Source organism: Dendropsophus ebraccatus, unplaced genomic scaffold (assembly GCF_027789765.1).
Source record: "Dendropsophus ebraccatus isolate aDenEbr1 unplaced genomic scaffold, aDenEbr1.pat pat_scaffold_1225_ctg1, whole genome shotgun sequence".
NCBI lineage: Eukaryota > Metazoa > Chordata > Amphibia > Anura > Hylidae > Dendropsophus > Dendropsophus ebraccatus.
In genome coordinates, this window is record NW_027208642.1 from 2063 (window position 1) to 26606 (window position 24544).

The window sequence follows — 24544 nt, forward strand, 5'->3', positions numbered from 1 at the left end:
GCACTAGAGACAATCGGCCGTTTACTGTGGCCTTTACTATTCATTTGTATATATATAAAAATTGTAAGCTACTTGGCTTAGAAGCAGAAGCTCTTAGATCTAAAGGGAAGCATATAAAAGTGCTTTTAACCTGTAACTGGCACTGTGATTAGTTGGGGTCTATCAAGACCCTTTACATGTGACTGCGCCACTGTACTGCCCGTTCCCGGCCTCTCCGGTGTCACTTCAGAATAAATTCATTTTAGAAGCTATTGAAAGTATAGTTAAAAAAAAAAAAGTATTTTGTTTAAGGAAAACAAAGTTAATAGAAAAATGAAAGACTCAATTGTTCTATTTCTGAAAAGTTGTGAGACATATATATAACCATGAAAAATGTGAACAGTCAATTTTTTCCAACTGTGGGATATTATTATTGGTGTGATATTTTAAAGATGATTCATTGACGTACTGTACTTTGTTTAATTTTCCCAGACATTAGAAAATAGGGTAAACATTGGGTATTTCTCTGATCGTATTGACCTGATTCAAAGGCTGAAAAATGTAGCGATCCCTAAGTAGTAAGTGGTTGCTGATGCAACACATTGCTGAATATAGGAGGTAACAAACTAGATTGAAATCCTCCCTTACTTAAGAGAACAGTAAACCTTCGCCTTTTTATTCTAGAGTTTCTGCCTCTATATTATAATTCACTTACTAGTATGCATCTTGAGGCACACATTACAATGAAGACAGGCAGTAAAAGAAAAATATCGCCGTAAGTTGAGTGAAACACTGTGAACAGATGAAAAACAATTGCCGTTTTTTTGCAACGGATAAGTCGTAACTGAGGAGCATGTCCAGATTTCAATGAAAACAGCGGCCATTCTTTTTAGACTTGGCGGCATTGCATTAAAATCAATGTAAAGCCACCCGTTGCATGCACATGACGTACCGTCAACAGCCGCTGTTCAGTGCGGGCGACTCTAGCATGCGCAAATTGTGCTAATAATGGCCAGATGTTAATTTGGGGACAACTGGGAAATGTAAAATGCCATATCCACAATACATTTTTCTCAATGGTGTTTTTTCATGCTCAGGGAACAGTGTTTTTGTTTGTTTGTTTGTTTTTTCAAGAAATAATTGTTTTGCCGCTAACAGACTTCTATAGGTAGAAAAAAAGAACATATCAAAAAGCAGTAAAAAAACTCTGGCAGTTTTTGTGGCATTTTTATGGCCTTTTTTTGTATTTTTTCAGTAATTTTAATCCACATCCCCACATCATTCCATGTCAGCTTACAGACTAGCTCATAGTTGACTGCCATCCACTCCATGGTTGAATGTCCATTGCACACCAGGTTGTTTTACTGGGGATGGTCTGGATCATGAAGGAGAGGAAAACTGAAGTAGTAGTATTGCCAGATACAGCAATTAGTATATGCACTATGTGTATGGTCTTCACCCTTGAAAAGTGATCATAATATACAGACATGAGCAACATATAACTTGGTGATCTTTTGGCAATAAGATGTGAATGGCTACCAGGGCTGTTAGGTTAGATTATATGTTGGTGACTCTGTGTAGAGTTAAATGCAGGTCGTTCAGCCTTTCATCCTCCGGGCCCATACAATGGCGCTCTATGCTGGCTCTGGCCGGGCTGCTAATTGCTGCATTGTCTGCCGAGATGTCAGGCAAGAGGAGCACAGACTTAAACAGTCGCTCCTTGAATAATGAATTAAATAATTACAGAATGTCAGGCTGTTATCCAATTACTGTGACATTTAGCCATTCTTTGCAGCTAACTGGATTACGTTCATTATAAAAAGATTAGTTCAAGAATAAGAGGAAAGCGTAACAAAGTAACCATTCAGCGCTGCTTTCTGCCTGGCTGGGGGATCTTCTTTGTCAAAGGCTTTTGGTGAATGGCCTGTGGATAAGTTTGCTTTACGTACAAGTGGAATCCAAGCCAATCCACAGTGGTCTGGCCATTGTTCCACAAAGAAAACACTGAATATTTCCCTGACATTGCATTCTATTGTAAGCTCAACATAGTATAGCTGAGCTCTGCTCTTGTGTCAGATGGTTTACAATATTATTTGGGTTATGTGACAAGGTGATGCAGACAACCGCATGTGTAGATACCAGCAATTTCAGTAGACGGGGCAGATGGTATATATATATATATATATATATATATATATATATATATATATATAAAAACGTCAGCACATTCGGTCCTGGCTAGTGGGGAGAGGAAGATGGCACAAAGGACTCCACTTCCTAGTCCTGGGGTCAACATAAAAAAGCCGGACAACCCCTTCAACTCTTAGCTCCACTAGTTGAACTCTTCAGGGGCATCATGTCAGTATCCATATTGATGTATCCTGTGATTGAAAACCTTGAGTATTTGACTTTTTTTTTATGTTGTGTTGTTTTCCCCGTCTTTTGTCTCAGACAGATAATGCAATATTCAGAGCCGCATCACCACAGGAATAATTTTGGGTTTAATAGCAGCTCACAGCTTGAAATAACATTTAATAAAAGTTGCAACACCTGTAAGTGAATCTGGCAGATCCCATCTGACAAATCACATTTTGTTTTGAAGAACAGCTTGTGATCACTAAATTGATAGCATGTGCTGCATATAATATGTAATATTAACATGCTCTTAAGTCGGAATTACTTTCCATTTTAAGCTCCCGTCATCGCATTTAGTAATTAGAGTAAGTGTTCCAGATCAAGTCAGCGTACAAACAGTTTGGAACAAAGAAAAAAAAAACAGCTAAATAGAAACAGCATTTCATTACTATTGACCACGAACAGGCTACAATTATAGCAACATGTAATATAAAATGGCACTGTCATTTACATTTTTTTTATGTCATAGAGACCTGTCATTTTAATGTCAGAGGTTAATCAGTTGGGGTCTGGGTGTTTAAACCTTCACTGATTTTAGGGTCCATTTACACAGAAAGATTATCTGACAGATTATCTGACAAAGATTTGAAGCCAAAGCCAGAAACAAACAATAAACAGAGACCAGGCCATAAATGAAAGCCTCAGATTTCTCCTGTTTTTCAAATCCATTCATGGTTTTGGCTTCAAATCTTTGGCAATAATCTGTCAGATTAATCTTTCTGTGTAAATGGACTCTTTAGAAGGTAATGGTGCATTTACACAGACAGAGTATCTAACAGTTCTTGAAGCCAAAGCCAGGAAATGGATCTGAAAAGAGCAGAAATCAGTCTTTCATTCATGACCTGTTCCCTGTTTATAGTCTGTTTCCTGGTTTTGGCTTTAGAAATCTGTTAGATAAATCTGTCTGTGTAAACGCACCATAAGTGTTCAGACCTGAACAATCAACACATTTGATGTCTCCATGACATGACAAATGACAGTGACATGTTATGGACTTGAACCTTACTTTGTAAAATCTTCTGCAAACTCTACTTCTATAGGACACTGCCCTACCTGCCTTTATAGTAAGCCTTGTGCAACTTAACTGTCATTTCAGGGTCATTTTTCAGAAAACAATAAATATCAACAGTACAAGCGATTTTAAGAAACTCTGTAATAGGTTTTATTTAGCAAAATAATTTCCTTCTGTACTGGAAAAGCTGTTTTTCTAGCTCCCCCCCTCACTTCAAAAGAAGTAGGATTTCTGTGTCCATTATGCTCTATGAAGAGGGGAGGGGTCCAGAGGAGTTAATGAGCATGAAGAGGAGAGAAATATCAGTCCTGCACAGCACAACACCCTGCAATCTTCTCTCAGTAAGTTCCTAGATAAGCACTGACCTTTCTGAACCTCTGAATCCAGCGTTTAGATGCCCAGACAGTCTACAAACATTTGACCTTCATGTCTCTTCTTCCCGTTCACTCATCTCTCCTCGGCCCCCCCCCCTCCATAGGATATAATGGACAAAGCAGAACCCGTCTTCACTTTACTTCTCTGTAGTGAAGACGGATTTGCCTGATAAGAACAGATAAGAAGTGAGGGGGGGAGGCTGGGATACTGCTTTTTGAGTACAGAAAGAGGCTTTTTTGCTTATTATAGAATTTCTTACAAATCGCTTATACTACTGATTTCTGCAAAAAAAAAAAAAATCATAGTACTCTTTAAAGGAAAAGTTCCTGGTCGATTATAAAATAGGGCAGGTTGGAATTAATTACAAGTACTAACTAACCTCTTCCCGTGCCTACGGGGAGTGGTGGGACAGGCCGCGGGACCCCTGCCAGGCTCTTGGATCTCCAGAGCTGACACATCATGACTTAGCTGATGGAATGGCAGCTCAGCCAGTTACTGATTGGCTAAGCTGCCAGTCCATCATCGGGACAGGCTTTTTCCCCTGAGTTGTGACAACATCACAACTTGGGGAAATTTTTTCTTGCGGGGGTCATGCATGCTGCTCCAGACGCTCTCCACAGGCACGAGGAGAGGTAAGTTAGTCCTTAAGCGGTACAAACACACTACCTGTATATGCAGCAGATACGCAGCAGATCTGCAGCATGATTTGATGGTGAAGACTTGGATGCACTGTGTTCAGTCATTGAGATCGAATCTGCTAGCGTATCTGCTGCCATATTTGCTGCGTATTTTGCTGCGTATCGCAGCAGTAAATACGCTGCGTAGTACAGTGTGTTGTGTTTGTACCTTTATTAATTTCCTCCCTGCCAGCTGCCAGATTTCATAATCCGCCCGACTTCTCCTTTAAGTTCACCTGGGTACAAGGTAACACAACTCTGCATACTCAAAGGAATTGATTAAATCCTCTTCTTTTCCTTTTTTTTTCTCTTTTATATTTCTAGATATGCCATGCATTGTTGTTCAATTAATGCACAAATAATTTGTGTACTGTGTGGCTCTAAGATCCAGGTGTATTATATGTATACAGTATGTTGTAATAGGAACTAATCATCATTCATGATTCCACCATCACATAACCATACAGAGGACAAACATGAAATCCAAATGAGACATTGCATAGTAGCAAGCAAGCAGTGAAAATAGGGATGATCCAGAAGGTAAAAATTGCTTGATGTTCACAAGGGTGCAGCCGACTAACAAATCAGTTACTAATTTCTTAAGCTAGAAATAGGTCTGAAGTAGGGTCTCACAGCACATGTGGTTCACAAGGTTCTGATGTGGTCAGTTTTTAACTACATGTGGTTAATTGTAATCTTCATAATGCAGTCTCTGACCACATTTTTATAAACACACAGTTCATCTTGCTTTTGTTCACATTTCTTGTCCGTCTTCCATGTAGCCAGCATCTGAAGCAAAACCTGAAGAATATCATCTCTATTAACCTCTATGGGAAGAGTAGTAGATGCATGGAACCAACTTCCAGCAGATGTGGTTGGTAAATCTACATTAACTAAATGTAGACATACCTGGGATAAGCATATATCTATCCTAAGATAAAAGTACTAGATGGACCAAGTGGCCTTTTTCTACCGTCAGGTTTCCATGTTTATGTTCCTGTAAAGCCAACCAGGCAATCTTGCCAATCATACCAATCAAACCAATGGTTTGTGGTTCATAAACAGAAAGAAAGTATAAAGGATAGAACAATATATACTAAATATAAATCTTGGTTTTCAAGTATTTTCCCAGAACTCAACATATTTTTATGTTGGGTTGATGGTGCAGGTTGAGCTAATGTTGATTTGACATGTTAATCCCCTTAGAGGCCATGGTCAATAACAACTGCAGCATAGAAGGGGTTTAACAGATGGAGATCTGTTACCTTAGAGCCCAGCAAAAGAACTAGTATATTTATCACTTAGGTATTGCAAAGTTAAATCCCATAATGATCCCAAATAAGTTGGGAAAATTTATTTAATAAAAATAAAATAAAAGAAGATATAAATAAAGTATTACATTCCATTATGGCATTAGATGGGTACTCCTTCCGGGACCACCTTTTTCCGCAATGTCAGGGAGAGGGTGCTTGAGAACAATAACAGCCACCTCGGGTGGAAGGGTGCTTTTTAAAAACCCTGGACCTGCCAGAAGCACCAAAGAGTGCTCTCAGCAGGTCTGTATACTTAAAAAGCAGGGTGCAGGGATGCCACAATTTTGAAAAGATAACCTGCCGTGCATGCAGAATAGGAAATAAAGAAAAAAGGCCAGGCGCCTCATGTGATTCCAGAGAAAGGACTATTATTAGAACAAATAGGCTTCTCACCTTATTGCCCCTTGGGCTTTGTGCATATCACCTCTCACAGTCCGTGGGGGTACCAGTATTGCTTTGATCAGCTAGATGAATGCTGGAGATAGGGCTAGGATGTCCAAGGACTGCTAAAAGCTGGTAGTACCAGGACGGGATACTCCCATATATGGACCTGTATAGCAAGTGTTTAAACAGGAAATAAAAAAAAAAATTGGTACTAATAATCAGCGCTGCCCAAAGGAACATCCACAAACACCAACATAAATAAAACATAGGGTTTATTCATAAAAGCACTAATATGACGCGTTTTCGGAAACAAACAGGTTCCCTTTCTCAAATAAAGTGCATGCAGAATGAGAGTACCTTTTAAGCCTTAAAGCAATTACCCAAGGAATTTGTGACAATTTGACGAATACTGTATAGTTCCCCCATTGGGTCACCGTTTAGATAAACTGATTATACCTTACCTTACTTCCAGGCATAAGAACAGCTATACAAAAGAGGAAATGATAGATCTTCCCCTTAATTTTTGATAGCTGTGTATAATTTGACCATAACTAAAAACAACTTTCTGTAACTAACTCCAAACAGTTCTGGACTATTACAATTATACGCAATACATGTTTTATTCATAACTGTATTACATAGAAGTGTCAGTAATAAGCTGTAAAATGATGGAAACCTCTTCCTACTTGGGAGCAGAGAATTTTGTTTGTGTACACTCTAGTTAAAAAATGTGGCTAGCATTTATAGCAAGAAATATCTAATGATATTCTGTCTTAATAGTGCTATGATAAAGACAAAAGATGCACGGCGCACATTAGAACAGTACATGCTGTGAGGAAATAATTTAGGCAGAGGATGTATTGTTTATTAGCATTGAGATCCACGAAACTGTGTTTGATAGCACACAGATGTATGAATTATTAATAGGGAAAGGCGCATTAGATTTAATAATCTTCATAATACTGCATTGCTTGTCCTATGCAAAGCATTTAAAAGAAAACATGTCTTATCCTCATACTAACTTAAACGGGTTGTCCAAAATAAAAAAAAATTCAGTCTGCTAGGCTGATATGGGTCCCTGAACCGCTGTATACAGCTGCTGCAGCAGCCGCTGGCTGCAGCAGGAGCTGTATACCTGTAAAAAAGCTGTGGAAAGTAGTCATCTGGGCGTTTCCCCGCCTGTATCTAGTCATCGCTCTCTGCCTGTCAGCGCACTCAGAGAGGATGATTGACAGGCAGAGAGGCCAGTAAGGGACCTCTCTGCCTGTCAATCATCCCCTCCGAGTGCACTGACAGGCACAGCGTGGTGACTTGATACGGGCGGGGAGCTGCCAGAATGACTATTTCTCCACCGCTGCCTGTCACACGCCCAAGGGATTAAACTGCTTTTTTTTCGGGTATACAGCTACTGCCTGCAGGTGCGGTTGGTACGTGCTGTGGCTGCTCCAGGAGCTGTATACAGCGGTTCAGGGAACCATATCAGCCCGATTGGGCTGACTTGTTTCCCTTTAAATATGTTTAAAGGACTAAATAAGGTTCAGAAGGGAAGTGTTTTTGGAAAATAAAAACTGAACCCAAGAATAAACAGAACTGAGGACAGAACTGTGTGCTGGACTTAGCAACAATAAAACAAAGGGAAAATATTATTTTTAAATGAATTTAGCAACCACTTTAAATGTACCCCCTTTCCTTCCCTGCTCTTGACTGTTTCATTTCAAGCAGGTGTTTACATTATTGTACCTGAAGACATTACATGATTTATGATTTGGCTGGAATAGGCTGGAAACAACAATGCAGTTTTTAAAGCATTGTTTAAGCAAAATTGGACCTATCAAGTGTATATATATATATATATATATATATATATATTATTATTATTATTATTATTATTATTATTATTATTATTATTTATTTATTTTATTATTTTTTTTTACACTTTTTCTCCAAGTAGGTCTGACTTTTTGGTTTACAAATACTGATGCTGGTACTGTCGTAGGAATACTTTATGTCTGTCCTTGTGCAGAGTTTACCCTTAGTTTTACAGGTAGCAATATCTCCTGCCCCTAAAACTATTGATGTTACCCTAAATCTCCTGTACTGTATAGATAGATAGAAATATGACCTATATTCATATACTGATGTGCTTTTCACCTACTGTTAGACTCATAAACTAGGTTCACTTTTGGTATAGGTACATATAATTGGTACGATACATAAGTAACTTTTCTTTAACCCTTTGAGGACCAGGCCCAAAATGACCCAGTGGACCACGCAAATTTTGATCTTAGTGTTTCCGTTTTTCCCTCCTCCCTTCTAAGAGCTCTAGCACTTTCAGTTTTCTATCTACAAGCCATGTAAGTGCTTGTTTTTTTACAGGAATAGTTTTACTTTGTAATGGCGTCTTTCATTTTACCATAACATGTATGATGGAATTCCAAAATTATATTCCATTCCATGGAATTCCATAATTTGAATATATAATGTAACATAAAATCGGTAATCCGCGCACTTTTTTCCCTCTTTTCGTGTACACCGTTCGCCGCTTGCAATGACTCACTTACTCACTCAATTACGCACGCTACGGTATATTATATGTTTATCTATTTATTTATTTTATATATTTTATTTATTGGGGGAGGGGTTTTGGGGTAGTGTAATAGTGTTTTTAACTTTTTTTTTACACATTTGAAGTCCCTTTGGGGGACTTTTACATACATTACTTTGATTGCTCACACTGTACAATGCTATGCCATAGGCATAGCATTGATCAGTGTGATCGGCGATCTGCTCATTGAGCCTGCCTGTGCAGGCTCAGTGTAGCAGATCGCAGATCGGACCGCACGGAGGCAGGTGAAAGACCTCCGGCGGTCCGTTTCAACGATCGGGACCCCCGCAGTCACACTGCGGGGGTCCCGATCGGTAAGTGACAGGGGACTCCCCCTGTCACTCACACTTAAACGCCGCGGCCGCATAGATATGCTGCAGAGATCAATGAGATAGGCACTCGTTTACTTCCGGCTGCTGCAGCCGGAAGTAAATGACTGCCGAGCTGGGGACGGCACCATCTTGGACGAGTCCCCGGCCGGCATCAGTAACGGAGATCGCTCCTCCGGGACAACGTCCCGGAGGATCGATCTCCCCCACTAGACACCAGGGAACGGTTGCCTCCGGTAATCGGAGGCAGCTGTCAACATGGTGTAAAATTTTAGGCAACATTTATCAGGGCACTTAAGCTATTTTTGAGCAGTGTGATTTTATGTTATCTACTTTATTATCTGGATAAAGGGGGCATAGTTTTGTCATTGATCATTATTTTAATGGTCGTGCAAACAATTTCCGTTAATTAATACACTGAAAGGGAGATTTATCAAACATGATGTAAAGTGAAATTGGCTCAGTTGCCCCTAGCAACCAATCAGATTCTACTTTTCATTCCTGACAGACTCTTTGGAAAATTAAAGGTGGAATCTGATTGTTGCTAGGGGCAACTGAGCCAGTTTCACTTTACACCATGTTTGATAAATCTCCCCCTGTGTGCATTGGACGTGTGTCATTCCATTGACTTCAATGCACTCCATTGAGGTTAGTTAAAATGCTGTAATAACGGACATCTTTTTAAAAAGGAAAAGGGACACTTTTTTTTTTTACTTAATGTGAATTTGGTGTAACCTTGATGTGTGATATGCATCTAATTTTAGCAACTTTGCTAATTAGAGAAACAACAATAGTGTCCAAAAATAAACTTACAATAAATATACAATAATCATATTGCTGTCTTTACATTTATATTGAAATCAGAAAGCAACAGAATGACAACTTTCATTGATACCTAAAAGCACCATGTGCAATGAAAGTCTATTGCTATGGAAATCTCCTGCTGTCCCTAATGTAAGACCACAGTGTCCAGGGAAGAGCTGAGAAATAAGCAGCAGGGAACTCAGCAGATGCAGCATCTTGTGTGCCAGTGTAATAATACTGAGCCTGGCGATTCCCTCGGGAATAGTGACTTAGTCATTGAAATGATTAGGAAGCAGAATGATTGTGGTTCTGTCGGCGGGAGCACAATACCTCTGCTGTGGAGTTTCTTCTATACAAATAGATGTATGCACATAGTAAGGGAAAAGGCAGTGGAGGACAGCAGGAACAAGCTCCAGCTCAATGCAATTCATTGGCTCATCTGCAAAAGTGACAGCTTAATAGTAGGGTCTACAGTGGTTTGGAGTACTATAGATTATAAGGGCTTACTAACAGACATTGGATTTAAATAGTCTCCATAAGGCTGGTTTCATATACAGGATTTAAAAAATAAAAAGTGTTTTTGTTGCTTTTTTCGTGGATAGATGTTGCTATAAAGTCTTGAGGGTAGTGTTATATGCACTACATACACTGAATTTAGGTTTCATTTGTAATTTTATTGTGTCGTTTACATTTCTTAAAAGTTTTTCAACATTTTAAAATATATTGTGCTTTAGGAGCGGTGTATTTTTTGCACTAAATGACACAAAAAAGACCAAGAAAATGTTGTTACATTAATAAGGAAAAAAAGTACCAGAAAAAAACATTATATGAAGTAGTGCATGCAGTTTTTGGTGAGATGTCTGCCAGCTTTGTTTAGTTATTAAATCCAGGAATAGAAAAATATATAGCTTTTTGAAAGCAGCTAAAACATTTTTAAATCCTGGATAACCCTTTTGACGTGGTCAGACTGAGTACATAAAAAAAACCTACTCACCTACTTGATTCACTGCTTTTCTGCTGATGCTTACCAGGTTGGTCCCTACTGACCTCACTCAATCAGTCTGTTTCATGCGTTTACCTGTGAAAGCTCCATCTTTGAAAAGCAATATTGTTTGCTCTACCAATTACAGTTTTACCATGTTTAGAGGTGGAAATAGCCAGGTTTAAGGTGGTCCTACTTTGAAGAAATTGGACCTGTCAGGTCAGTGTTTAAAAGCAAATATTAGGAAAATGGCTTTACTCCAGCAATAACATCATGATCCACTATCTTAATATACTTTGTTCCAGTGCATTTCCTAGCACAGTCAGCTTTCCTTTGCATTTCCTCTCCAGTCGATTTTTGTGAGACAAACGTTTAATAAGACCCAGCATGTCTTGTTTCACAGCAACCAAGTTTTGGATGTCGGAGGTTGTGCCTCGAACCATGTCAGTTTTAACAAAACATTCATTCTGACAATCATAAATGGAAGAGAAACATATTTCGTAACTTTTCTGCAGCCACGTGTGGTGCAGTGCATGTTTTGTGCTTAGTCAAGCAAACCCTAAGAACATATGATCTCTCCTAAATGAAAGATTAGAAGGAACTCCTATAGGGGCAATCACGTATTTCAGTTGCCAATTAATATAACATTCACATTTAAAAATTATGAGTCAAAGACCTTTGAAAGCGGAAACTTGTAAGATCCCATCAACCCCTGCAAATAATATTAGCCTGAAAATGAGCCAGAATGCTTGGCGTACTCTCTAGACATTACTGTAGACCAGTGTGATAAATGTGTTATTCGTCACTGGTAGAAAAACACCAATATCACGGTATCGTATTGCACATAACCTTTAACTTCCTGGTGTTGAATTAACAACATAAGGTAAGGACGGCCTGGGTCTCTTGATTTAGGCCTCCAGGCGGTTTTAAACCAGTCATCTATATATATCACAAATATAGAATTTGGCATTGTCTTGATTCAACCCATTTCCTAAAATAAAACAACATAAAAATGCAATCTCGGGAGAATACATCCACAAAGTTTACGAGTGAGGTCTCCGGTCATGCGGAAGTAATAGCTTCTACTCAGGAGTTTTTTTTTTTATTAGATGTTAAAATGAATATTTTTTACAATTTGTGGAAATGACAAGAGAAATCGAGGACAAAAATATTGAGCCATTTGTCAGTCACATAATGGAGTCGTTCCATGTGTATGGCATATTTCCCAAAGAGGTACACCATGTTGGAAACAGGGGTCCTAGTTATGAGTGTTGATCCGACCCAAGGATCATGGAAACAAGGTCAAAGGGGGAAACAAACAGGTGTCTTCCTAAACCCAAGTGGTCCTGACAAGTAGACACTGATTGGACCGTGTTTTGGCAATCATTACTTTGCAAGAGGAAAGGAAACACATACTTGTGGATTAATTTGCATACTTCCAGAATGGACAACAGGGAAATTAGACAATGCAGAGTTTTACAAAAAGGTGGTACAGAATGGCTATTTTATGGAAGGTGCAAGTATTTACGGACAGAGACAGGTCAGGAGAGTTAACAGGTCCTCTTTAAATGCTTCTTTGTGATCACTTGAATGGGACTGAGTTTCGATACTGATGTGAACTAAACAAAATCTGCGGGGTCATGAGAGACTGACTCCCTTTTACATTATGACCAATCCAATTTTTTGTGTGGGCAGCTTTGCTAAAAAAAATGTTTGACTTTTTTGTGCCAAGGCCAGGATTAAAGGACAACTCCAGCGTTTAACTTTTTTCCATTATTTAACACACATAAAAAATTTATATAACTTTGTAATGTATGTTATTACATATCTGGCTGTGTTCTCCCTCTCTCCCACCACCGACCCCGCTGCCGGAAATAAAAGAAAGCCATACACATCTAATCACTGTTGACCACGTCCTCTCCTCCCTTCACCATCTTTTGTTGATGTCGTCATCTGCATCTTCTGGTACAAATAAATAAGAGAGAAAAGGCTACTGGTGCACTTGTGCCCCAGCAGCCTTTTCATTGGCTGGATCGCGTCATATGGCTTTGAGCTTGCTCAGCCCTGATTGTCAGGAAGCCATGTGATGCAATCCAGCCAATGAAAAGGCTGCCAATGTGCATGTGCACCTGTAGCCCTTTCTCCCCAATTCATTTGACAGTACCTGGAAGTCACAAAGAAATGAAGACGCCGACCAGAGTTGACGGGGACCGCGGCCAGCGGGAAATTCAATTGGCAGTTGTCTCCAGAGGGATGGTTAATATGAGAAATGTGTTTGTTTGTCAGGAGTTGTCCTTTAAACTCTATGATAATTTAAATATAGTTAATATGGGACATGTATGAAAAGGCAAAAATGCCTTTTTTAGGTGCAGATGGGCCGTGCCTCTACATAAATCCCCTGAGCTCAGGAGCTGCGGGGACATTTGTAAGCCCGGCGTAAAACCCGCTGGACTTCATAAATGTCCCCCATTGTGTCTAAAACCCACAAACAAAAATAGGACAAAAAAAAGCTGCAAATACTTTATAAAAGCCCCAAAAAATGATGCAAAATGCTTGATAAATTCCCTTCTCTGCACATTATTTCATGAATACTGGCTACAGATCACTGTTCTGGTTGTATTACTGGTTGCATGTTGCTTGAGCCTATAACGTAACAATACAGCATCAGTCTCTGGATCAGTCATGATGGACTAAGTGCTATATAGAATTATTGATGTTTTGTCCTCCTAGTCCATTACATGATTACATTTGCAACCCACTATATACATTTTCTCCCCCACTATTCATTAGATTTAGTGGGTTGTATCGCTGGGCATCTGCCTGCTAGACTTCCATAAGGTGATCAGCAGCTTTGATAGCCAGTGAGCCCTAGAGGGTAAGTTGTAAAGTAACCAAAACCAAATATATTGTTTATTTTACATCAGATACATTATGTATCTTTATATTTTAATTTTAGTCTTATTACAGTAGATTTAGAAAAATTGCTCTTTCTAAGTACAAGTTTTTTTTTTTATTTTCTAAAGACATTGAAAATGCAGGAAGAAAAGACTTTCACTTGCCTTATGAATGTTTATTATGCAATTTTTAACTATATGCCTTGCTTAATATTTAGTATAATTGACTGGTATTTAGAAATTTTATCATCCTAAAGAAAAAACGCAAAGCCATATAAATACCTCTACTGAGCATTAATAAGTAACAAAATCCAATGCATCACACTGTGAAAGGAGTTGTTGAGGGTCATGCAACAGTTAAACTGTTGAAAAATCTATGGATTTTGACAGGTTTTAATATATCCATTAACTTATATTAGGGTAAATTCTGATGGTATTATAGAAAAATGTTGCATTCCATGACCTTGTGCAGCACACAGCATTACAGTGTAGCCAGGGCCGTATTTAAGCATGACCTTAGGGGTAAGCGCCTGAAATCTGAACGTGTATTTTTTACAATACTACACTAGATTACTAATTCTGCTGAGAACTGGCGGATTAGGGTATAGTACGCTGCAGAATATTGTGGCATTATATAAAATGATGGAAAATGACTTATAGTTGTTTGGTAGAGAGAAATGTCTTATAGTCTGGTATATATATATAAAGGAACTTTGAGTATGTTTGGGCTCTTTGAAACACGTACTCTCTGCAATTGATTACTGGTGGCTGAAGAAGTTGGATGCAGCCCTAGGCTATGTTCTCATAATGTCCTTTTTAGATGAAAATTAGTTTGTTTGTTTTTTACAAAGAAAGAAATAATTAATGATCATGGTCAATATTTATAGTGGCCATTATAAAAATAACGACCCTTATTTAAAAAACAACAGTTGTAATTTTACCTCAGAGAGTCCTGAAAAATATGGATACAGCCTATGGCTATGTTCACACACCTTTGAAATATTTTTTATTGGACGACAGTCATTCAATGACAAATAATGTGTTATTTTTAAATAATGGCGGTTATCTGTATAATAACAGCCGCTGTGCTAAAATAAATGCGGTTAAATCACGGCCGTCGAATAAAACATAGCCTGTCACTGTATCCATGTTTTACAGGCAGTCTTAGGGCTGCATCCATCTTCTTCAGCCACCAGTACATTCAATCAAATGCCAAGAGTTCAGGTTTGGAAAAACCTGGATGTACTTGAAGTTTGTTCATCTCTATTTTCTGATAAAAGGATTTCGCGGCAGACTAGAGAGTCTATGGGGCAGCATAGTACACTCACTCAGAAATGACGTTATTGTAACCAGATGAGCAAGCACAAACCATTTAGGAAACAGGACTAGATAGCAGCGCTTAAGCTTTATGGGGATGTTTTCACTGCACAGATAGAATTGGATTACATTTGTTCATTGTAACTACACTGGAACAATAACCAGAGCTGCCAAATTGATATTATTTCAAATGATGCTTCTACCACAAATTGCCTGAAATGAGCATTTTGGCTCCAGGCAGATTAAACATTACAAAGCTTATTATGGGGCCAGATTCATTCATATTATATTATTTCCAGGACCATGTACATTAGTGTGTGTGTTTCTATGTATTATATATGTTTGTGTCATAAAGTATCCAATTAGTGACTTCAATGTATCTTTTATCAAATATTGTTATCCAAATATAATTTTTTTTTCAGTCTTCCCTTTTATTAATCTGCTAGTAAATGGGGATAGGTAAGGCATAAAGTTATTGTTACAGAGACAAGAGGAAGGATCTATAACAATTGTTATCAGACTCTTTGTTCCAGGATTCAGTAATACAGCATTTGCCTTCACACCGACTTCCAGCAATATTGCAATGTAAAATTTATGACTGAGTTTCTCATAAGCCTTAATTACCTTTTTATTATTGAATGGAATGAGCATTTTCTTTAAAGCGGTGTCTGAAATGAAAGTGATTGAGATAAATCCATCAACACGGCTTTATCCGCAGAGACAGATCTAGATGTAAAGTAGAAATAACGTCAAGCCATCATTCTTGTTTGGGTGAATATCTGATGGGTTTCTGATTTTGCCAGTAGTAGTGGCTTCTTAGTTTATATAAAACCTTCACATTTCATACTGTTTGCTTATTTGTTATATTCATATTTCATGTTTTAGGGGATTTATATATAAGCCAATGTAGCGGCAACTTTGCTTTTTAATGCATTTTTAGTTTGTGTGCACAAGGTTGTCTATTTCTAGATATACAGTATCAGTACTCAAAGACTTGAGTATAAAGTAGTGAAGTTTACTTAATCCCCGATTTTCAAATCCACTGTCGATGACTATATTCAAGCGGTCAGGAAAAGTTTAATTGACCAAGATGCAATGTAACAAATCACTATTCTCAAGTAGTGATAATTTCTGATAATCGAGTCAATATCATTGCTTGATCGTTGATATCATTGTTTGAAAAACTATGTAAATCAAACAGTGCACATAGATAAAGAAGAACATAGGAATGCAATGATGATACAAGAAATTGTGATTATAGTTCATAAAGTGGTTGTTGAAATTATCATCAAAAAGAATAGACAGCATTTTGAGCAGTTAGATATCAGTGGATTTGTGTCTCTAATAAATACCTATGGGTTAATCGCACAAATAAGAAGATCGACAGTAATTTTTGGTAACGGAAATAGTTAATCTATATTCAGTATTCCTATGTATCTCACCGTATACTCTTCACTTCGTTCAGTACTGTGAACGTCAGCCAAAAACCCTCTTATGGCTAGAAATGGCCTCCTCTAGCATAAATCTCATTGAGCATGGACGATTTCATTAAGGTATTGACATGTTTAATTGATACCTAGACGACAAGGCCATTTTCATAACTGTATTCTATGAGCCGACTGTTGAAGGAAAAAAAAAAAAAGAATGTCTGCGTAAAAATGTTATGGATTCAGCTCAGCCTTGTCATCCCCAAGGAGCACTTCTTCCCACTTACCTTGATTTAGAGCCAACTTGTGTTCTAAGTGGAGATCCATTAAATGGATCTGATGTATTCCTGACTCAAACTTGCGTCAGCTTCTCCTATGATCAATAGCAGAATATTTATATTAATAAAGCACTACGCTAATTAAATGAAGACGTCTTCTGGGAAAACTTAAGACACTTGGCGTCCAGTAAGGAATAAATCTGTTTTGATGTTGTATTAAAAACCATCATCGAAATAACCCAAAGTGGCACATGTATCGTAAGTTTGAGGTCTGTATGAAGTGTAAGATGTCCAATACGGATGAGGGTAATGTATGCATTGGAGCACAGTGTGTGGATAAATGTACACATAGCATAATTACACATAGGCAACTGCTGCTGGCATTGATTTATCATTGTTTGTATATATTTGTAGAACCTGGAAACAGTTTCCTTGGTTGAACTTACCCTTGGTTGAACTTGATAGACGTGTCTTTCTATAACCTTCACCAAATGTAGCAAAAACATGGTGTCACTTTTAGGAGACGTAGGCTTTTGTGGTAGGGTAAGGAATTAATAGCTATGTATAAGGATCAAGTGGTTGACCATCACATTTTTAGTAACCACCTCTCTTTATATTTGCTTTGGTTAAAAAAAAAAGGTTGAATATTTCGGCCATCTTTTTGTTTTGTTTTTAGACTTTTATGGCCATTTTTAGTCAATTAAACATAAACTTATCTGTCTCGTATGTAATGGACCAAAAATTTCTGTCTCTTCTGTCTCATATGTTTTAATAACCATTGCAATTCTGTAATACACATGAAGTTCTAAATTGTGTATTGAAAGAAGACATTGGCTCCTGTTTATCTTAAAGCCAGCCTATACCTGTCATTCAGAATACAATAAAAGAACTGTTTGCAGTATTGCGTCAGTCTCCATTACAATTCACAACACACTCCCAGTTTCTCTGAAGTGCAGACGGCCTCTTTGCCCTTCCAGAGTGGGCTGACAGCCCATTTTCTTCCATGACTCATGTATATGTCCCCATTCTCCTCTATCTTTTCAGTGCTTTGTTATTCATTTTGTTTCTTGCAAATTATATTTTCTCTAACTATGGAGCAAAGAAGTAAAATTACGTCATGGGTATAATTATGAAGGTTACTAATCTCATTAGACATCTTTGACCTTTAATTCATTCAAGCTTTATGATCCTAGGAGGAAAATGTGCCACAAATGGACAGTAAACACACAAGTGAAGGGGGGGTTGCTGCATAGCACACATCCTGGCCCCAGACATACATATGTTTTGGGCTCTGATGAAGTTTCCTATCTGGATCAGTGATACCACCAGCACCCGACAGACTTCAGTTGACTTACAATGGAGCTGTTGATTTCAATTTGGACAGAAAATTGCTGCATTTCAGTCAAATCTGCTGTGAATGCTGATGGAGGCCGCAAGCCTTTAGCAGCTGCGTGAGCATAGCTATAGCCATAATCTGAAACATAGAAACATTAGAAGTTTGTCAGGAGAAAAAGACCACCTGGTTCATCTAGTCTGCCCTTTTAGTATTTCCCTTGTTATTATATTAGGATAGATATATGTTTATCTTAAGCAGGTTTACATTCTGTTAGTGTATATTTACCAACCACATCTGCTGGAAGTTTGTTCCAGGCATCTACTGCTCTTTCAGTAACGTAATATTTTCTCTGGTTAATTCTGATCTCTCCCCCAACTAGCCTCTTACTGTGTCGTTTGATCATGTCCCCCCCATTTTCCTTCTATTCTTCAGAATATACAGATGTAAATCCTTATAGGTTTTATGCTTCAGACTATCCACCATTTTTGTAACATATCATTAACCCCTTCAAGTCATCTATATGGCTATACACGTTCCTGTTGCACACACCCCGTGCAGAAGGAACGTATATAAGCATTCCTGCCTGTGAAGGGGTTTTAATACATGCAGGGCCATTACCATGCCTTTCATTACTGTCCACAGACCCGAGACTCCTGCTGCGAGACTGCGACCGCGGCTGCGGTTCGCGGCGTTTAAGGTAGTCAGTGACAGGACAAGGACCTGTCACTGACTGATCAGGACCCCTGCAGTATGGCTCGATCACATGTACCAGCAGAAAACAAGGATTCATCAATATATCAGAGCATTGCATATATAAGTCCCTATGCAATACAAAATTTGTAAAAAAAAAAAAAAAAGGTTTTAAAACTTATTTAAAAAGACTCACAAATTAAAATGCCCCAATAATGATTTTACCCCCTTTCCCATTATTCAAATAAAAATATAAAAAAATATAAGAATTAAACATATTACATATCATAGTGTCCGGAATTGTCCGAACTATTAAAATGTAACAGTATTTTTCCCACACGGTGAACAGTGTCTAAAATTGTATTTAGAAAAAGAATAATAAAAAACAAAATTTTTCTCTTTCACCAATATGATAAATTACACCCCAACCAGCCCTGTAGGTGCTGTGGGTCTTAGAAGGTGGGGAAGAACATTGCATTCATTTTACCCGGACATCTAGGCACCAGTGAACTCAGTCATGAAGGGGTTAAGCATTTGGAAGGGAATTAATCAATAGAAGATGTTTTTCATACACTGCTGTTATCTAAAATTCCACCCATGTCTTCTGCACTGGATTTATCGAGAGGCACAATCATCTCCCTAAATACATCACATCCGAGGCTGCCATGCATCAGCCCTAGACATCAATGACAGCTTCAACATGGCATACATTTTACACTTTACAGTTTACACCTGTGTGCAGGTGAGCAAGTAACTAAGTTTATGGGGGAGCCAAGCAGCACATTTCAGTCTATTTTTGCATAACCCTAAGCTTTGAACAAAAATTTGCAACTTTTCCCCAGTTTGTGTTAGCGCAGATACATTTTACATTTAATTTTTTACAAATATTTTGTATTTTAAGCACGAGATTCAGTTTTGTGTTTTTTTAATTTTTATTATTACAAAGAGAGTATGCAGCTCACTGGCTGCAATGATCAATAGTGTGACACATCTGAAATGTGTATGGGGGCCCAATCATATTGAGGTTTTTAGCAGGTATTTTGATGTAGATTTTAAAGCCAAAAACAGGTGTGTACCATAAATGGAGAAAAAATAACTTCAATCTGCCCTTGGTTTTGGCTTAAAAAATTACATCTCTAAAAAGATACAGATTCCTATCATTTTTACTTTTTGACTGCACCAGTGCTTGTGGTATTTGGATTGACTCATCCGTTACAGGAAGCCTGAAAAAAATATTAAATGTGAATGGAAAATGTGGATTACATTGCTGAAAGAATCCTTTTAGCCTCTAGCTGTGTATTTTTTACTTAATGTTTTTTTTTTTAAGGATCATTTTCATGTTGTAATGAGATTTTATTAGAGGTTTTTAATTCTGTTTAGTGCTTTACTCGGAGACCCTGTTAGAGAAGGTCTTTAAAAATGCATGTTGTCTGCAGCAGAATTTCTGATGTACCTGAACCTACTAACTAGTATTGATCTGAAGCAGATGTTTCTGTGAGCGGTGTAAAGTGAGCATTGCACATGTACATAAATTGAATAAAGTCTTCTGGAACGTTAAATATGAGATGTAATTTACTAACCCAAGAGGGGGGTTTTCCAACTGGTATAATAAAGTGCTTTGAAAATAAAAATATATATTTGCCTCTTACCAGTTTTTATCTATTTCTGATGATCCAGCCTATTTAAAATAACTGCTTAAGTGCCAAAGCATCACTTGTCTCCCTGCTTCCTTTCCTTTTCCTGCATTACTGATGTGCAGAGTTCAGTTTACAGCAAAAAAAAAAGGTGTATTTGATAGGCAAAGTGGTGTTTCCACAGCATGACTGGGCCTGACCTTGTGTGTTTTCTGAACTCAGAGGGAGGCCTACAGGGCTTGATCTCCTATTTTGCATATGTATTATTTGCATTGCTTATATCTTGGCACAGGAGTGCTGGATCTTAATAAACATGGTATTTATGTAATAGGTACCTATTGCACAGTGCTTTTAGTTTAAAGTGGATCTCGTAATGCATGCTCTGCCCTTCTTCTCTGCTATAAACATGTAATACAAGCGCCCTGCAATATAATGGGAGCCTAGAACTTCTTTTAACCCTTTAAGGACAGAGCAAATTTCGATTTTTGCGTTTTCGTTTTTTCCTCCTTGTGCATAAAAGGCCATAGCACTTGCATTTTTTCCACCTAGAGACCCACATGAGCCCTTATTTTTTGCGTCACTAATTGTACTTTGCAATGACAGGCTGAATTTTTGCATAAAGTACACTGCGAAACCAGAAAAAAATTCAAAGTGTGGTGAAATTGAAAAAAAAAAACGCATTTTGTTTATTTGAGTGAAATGTGTTTTTACGCCATTCGCCCTGGGGTAAAACTGACTTATTATATATGTTCCTCAAGTCGTTACGATTAAAACGATATGTAACATGTATAACTTATATTGTATCTGATGGCCTGTAAAAAATTTAAACCATTGTCAACAAATATACGACACTTAAAACCGCTCCATTCCCAGGCTTATAGCGCTTTTATCCTTTGGTCTATGGGGCTGTGTCATTTTTTGCGCCATGATGTGTTCTTTCTATCGGTACCTTGATTGCGCATATACGACTTTTTAATCGCTTTTTATTACAATTTTTCTGGATTTGATGCGACTAAATATGCGCAATTTTGCACTTTGGGATTTTTTTGCGCTGACGCCATTTACCGTGCGAGATCAGGAATGTGATTAATTAATAGTTCGGGCGATTACGCACGCGGCGATAGCAAACATGTTTATTTATTTATTTACTTTTATTTATAACCTGGGAAAAGGGGGGTGATTAGGGGAGGGGGCTTTTTACTAATAATGACATTTTTTTTTTAACTTTTACACTTATACTAGAAGCCCCCCTGGGGGACTTCTAGTATAAGTGCTTTGATCTCTCATTGAGATCTCTGCAGCATAGATATGCTGGCGAGATCCATGAGATAGGCACTCGTTTACTTCCGGCTGCTGCAGCCGGAAGTAAACGAGTGCCGAGCCGGGAACGGCGCCATCTTGGAGCGGTCCCCGGCCGGCTTCAGTTACGGAGATCGCTCCTCCGGGATAACATCCCGGAGGAGCGATCTCCCCACTAGACACCAGGGATGACGCTGCGTCCGGTAATCGGATGCAGCTGTCATGTTTGACAGCTGCATCTGATTACTGTATTAGCGGGCACGGCGATCGGACAGTGCCCGCTAATACCTACGGTCCCGTGCTACACGCGGCACCCTGGACCGGCACGGTCCAGAGCGGGGCCGCCGCGCGGCCCCGCTCTGAACTCCCTTACCGGCATCAGGGCGTAAATTTACGCCCGATGTCATTAAGGGGTTAAATCCTCTACCATTCCAGTGTTGGTTTACATTTTTTTGCATGTGATGATATGTCCTACCAACAAAAGGATTATTGCAGTTTATGGCTGGGTTCACACTACGTATATTTCAGTCAGTATTGTGGTCCTCATATTGCAACCAAAACCAGGAGTGGATTAAAAACACAGAAAGGATCTGTTCACACGATGTTGAAATTGAGTGGATGGCCGCCATATAACAGTAAATAACTGCCATTATTTCAATATAACAGCCGTTGTTTTAAAATAACAGCAAATATTTGCCATTAAATGGCGGCCATCCACTCAATTTCAACATTGTGTGAACAGATCCTTTCTGTGTTTTTAATCCACTCCTGGTTTTGGTTGCAATATGAGGACCACAATACTGACTGAAATATACGTAGTGTGAACCCAGCCTATAACTGATCGCAGTACTATTTAGTATGACACCATTACTGCATCACACAGAATAAAACATAATAGAAGCACCAGGCCAGAATTGGGAAAGGGAGTAACCAGGCCAGAATCAGGGCTAAGGAAGCGCCGCAGCAGAATCAGGGAAAGACAAGCGTCAGGACAGAATCAGGAGGAAGGATGCACTAGGCCAGAATCAGGGGAGGAAGCACAAGCCCAGAATTGGGGGAGGAAGCACAAGCCCAGAATCTGGGGTGGAAGCACAAGCCCAGAATGAGGAAGAGGAAGTACAAGCCCAGAATCAGGGGAGAAAACACTAGGCCAGAATCAGGGAGAGGAAGTACAAGCCCAGAATGGGGGGAGAAAGCACTAGGCCAGAATCAGGGGAGGAAGCACAAGCCCAGAATTGGGGGAGGAAGCACAAGCCCAGAATCTGGGGTGGAAGCACAAGCCCAGAATGAGGGAGGGGAAGTACAAGCCCAGAATGGGGGGAGAAAGCACTAGGCCAGAATCAGGGAGAGGAAGTACAAGCCCAGAATGGGGGGAGAAAGCACTAGGCCAGAATCAGGGAGAGGAAGTACAAGCCCAGAATGGGGGGAGAAAGCACTAGGCCAGAATCAGGGAGAGGAAGTACAAGCCCAGAATGGGGGGAGAAAGCACTAGGCCAGAATCAGGGAGAGGAAGTACAAGCCCAGAATGGGGGGAGAAAGCACTAGGCCAGAATCAGGGAGATGAAGCACAAGCCCAGAATCAGAGGAGGAAACACCAGACTACATCTAGGGAGAGGAAGCACAAGCCCAGAATCGGGGAGGAAGCACAAGCCCAGAATCAGGGAGAGGAAGCACAAGCCCAGAATCAGGGAGAGGAAGCACAAGCCCAGAATCGGGGAAAGAAGCACAAGCCCAGAATCAGGGAGAGGAAGCACAAGCCCAGAATCAGAGGAGGAAACACCAGACTAGAATCAGGGAGAGGAAGCACAAGCCCAGAATCGGGGGAAGAAGCACAAACCCAGAATCAGGGAGAGGAAGCACAAGCCCAGAATCGGGGGAAGAAGCACAAACCCAGAATCAGGGAGAGGAAGCACAAGCCCAGAATCAGAGGAGGAAACACCAGACTAGAATCAGGGAGAGGAAGCACAAGCCATAAATCGGGGGAGGAAGCAACAGTCTAGAATCGGTAGAAAGGAGGCATCCGGTCAAAATCAGTTCATTATGTACTGTAGATAATGTTTATCTAACGTCACAGAAACTAAAGTATATATCTTTTACATTGCTATTATAAATAGCACATTGGTTGAAGTGTTCTAGGATCTCTCAATATGTAGAATTCACTTGTTATTTATTGCACTACCAACAATCCACCCTTTACAGATGTATTTAGATTATCACAGTCTGTGATTTATTGTGAATGAGCAAAGTGGCACAGCACAAACAATGGGAGGCTAGAGAAACAAAAGCCATTTTAATCATGAGAAATACAGTGACATAAAATAAAGCACCCATCCCTGAACTTTTGTCTTTGTTGCATCAGTAATGCTATTAAAGCTGTCATTTGTCAGCCTACTAGAGGTATTTATGAAATCAATATACAGTCCTAGAGATTTATGGGCAAAGTCTTGTAAGCCAGGGGACATTGTCTCGGTAGAAACCAGAATTAATAACATTTACAAGCAAAGTGTCATATCAAATAGATGCTTTGGTCTTCTATTTCTAAGTGACATAATACTTAAGACAGGAGACATTATTTTTAACCTACTTTTTATTACATAGGCTTCATAGACCATTCAAAAATCCTTTCATTACAAAGCATATGTTGCACAGAACTTTATGTTAGTGTGCTCTGCGGGGATGATTGACAGGCAGAGACACCTGTTAGTGGTCTCCTTGCCTGGCAGTCCTCCCCGCAGAGCGCTCTGACAGGCAGAGAGCTGTGACTAGTCATGAGGGTCTCTCCGCCCAGATAGTT

General features: G+C 39.1%; 1 protein-coding gene across 1 annotated transcript; it reads left to right on the plus strand.

Annotated features, from left to right (window-relative positions):
* Window positions 1-23222: 23222 nt before the first annotated feature.
* LOC138775000 (octapeptide-repeat protein T2-like) lies at window positions 23223-23750 on the plus strand. Its single transcript, XM_069955761.1, has one exon. The coding sequence runs from the start codon at window positions 23223-23225 to the stop codon at window positions 23748-23750; it is 528 nt and encodes a 175-aa protein (XP_069811862.1).
* The last annotated feature ends 794 nt before the right edge of the window (window positions 23751-24544 follow it).